At 63.9% G+C, this 731-nt stretch overlaps 1 protein-coding gene across 1 annotated transcript in view; it reads right to left on the bottom strand.

Annotated features, from left to right (window-relative positions):
• Nucleotides 1–146: 146 nt before the first annotated feature.
• ETH_00032460 (uncharacterized protein) overlaps nt 147–731 on the bottom strand; it is a gene marked incomplete at both ends in the record, with an annotated part of 1,420 nt that continues 835 nt past the window's right edge. The window contains 2 exon segments of the mRNA XM_013373959.1: nt 147–329; nt 347–728. Of these exon segments, the coding sequence (XP_013229413.1) occupies nt 147–329; nt 347–728 (565 nt within the window).

A 731-nucleotide genomic window follows, 5' to 3' on the forward strand; every position in this document is an offset into this window, starting at 1 on the left:
CCAGCCGGCTCTGCCAGCTCTCCTGCTGCTGCTGCTGCTGCTGCCGCCGCTGCAGCAGGAAGGAAGTGCTGCCCTGCTGCTGCTGCTGCTCCCCTCCAGCTGCAGCTGCAGCAGCAGCAGCAGCAGCGGCGGGCAAACCCGCGTCCTCAGACCCAGTCTCCGGAGTTGCTGCGGAGCACCCGTCTGCTTCCGTGCTCCTTGCTGCTGCACTTGAAGGGCAGCAGCAGCAGCTCTTGCTGCTGCTGCTGCTGCTGCTGCTGCTGGAAGCACCCCCGCCATCCTCGCTGCTGCTGCGGCGGCTGCGGCTGCTGCTGCTGTTGCGCCGGCGACTGCAGCAGCTACGCACTGAAGCGCTTTCGCTCAGTGCAGCCCCACTAATCTGCTGCTGCTGCTGCTGCTGCTGCTGGTCTTCATGCAGCTCACTTTGCTGCCCATGTTGCTTTTGCTGTTGCTGCTGCTGCTGCTTCGAGTCTTCTCTTGCTTTTGAATCGGTCGATGCAGTTCGAGTATTGCTGCCTTGCTTCTGCTGCTGCCGCTGCTGCTGCTGCTGCTGCCGCTGCTGCTGCTGCTGCTGTAGGCATGTGGCGCGGCGTTTGCTGCTGAGTACTCTGAGGAGTCTGGCGTCCGACGCTCGCGCTCTCCTGTTGCTGCTGCTGCCGCTGTTACTGTTGCTGTTGCTGTTGCTGCTGCGGAGCCGCTGTTGCTGCTGGCTGTGCAGCTGCAGCTGCCGC

Source organism: Eimeria tenella, genomic scaffold, assembly GCF_000499545.2.
Source record: "Eimeria tenella Houghton genomic scaffold, Eth_scaff1848, whole genome shotgun sequence".
Classification (NCBI taxonomy): Eukaryota; Apicomplexa; class Conoidasida; order Eucoccidiorida; family Eimeriidae; genus Eimeria; species Eimeria tenella.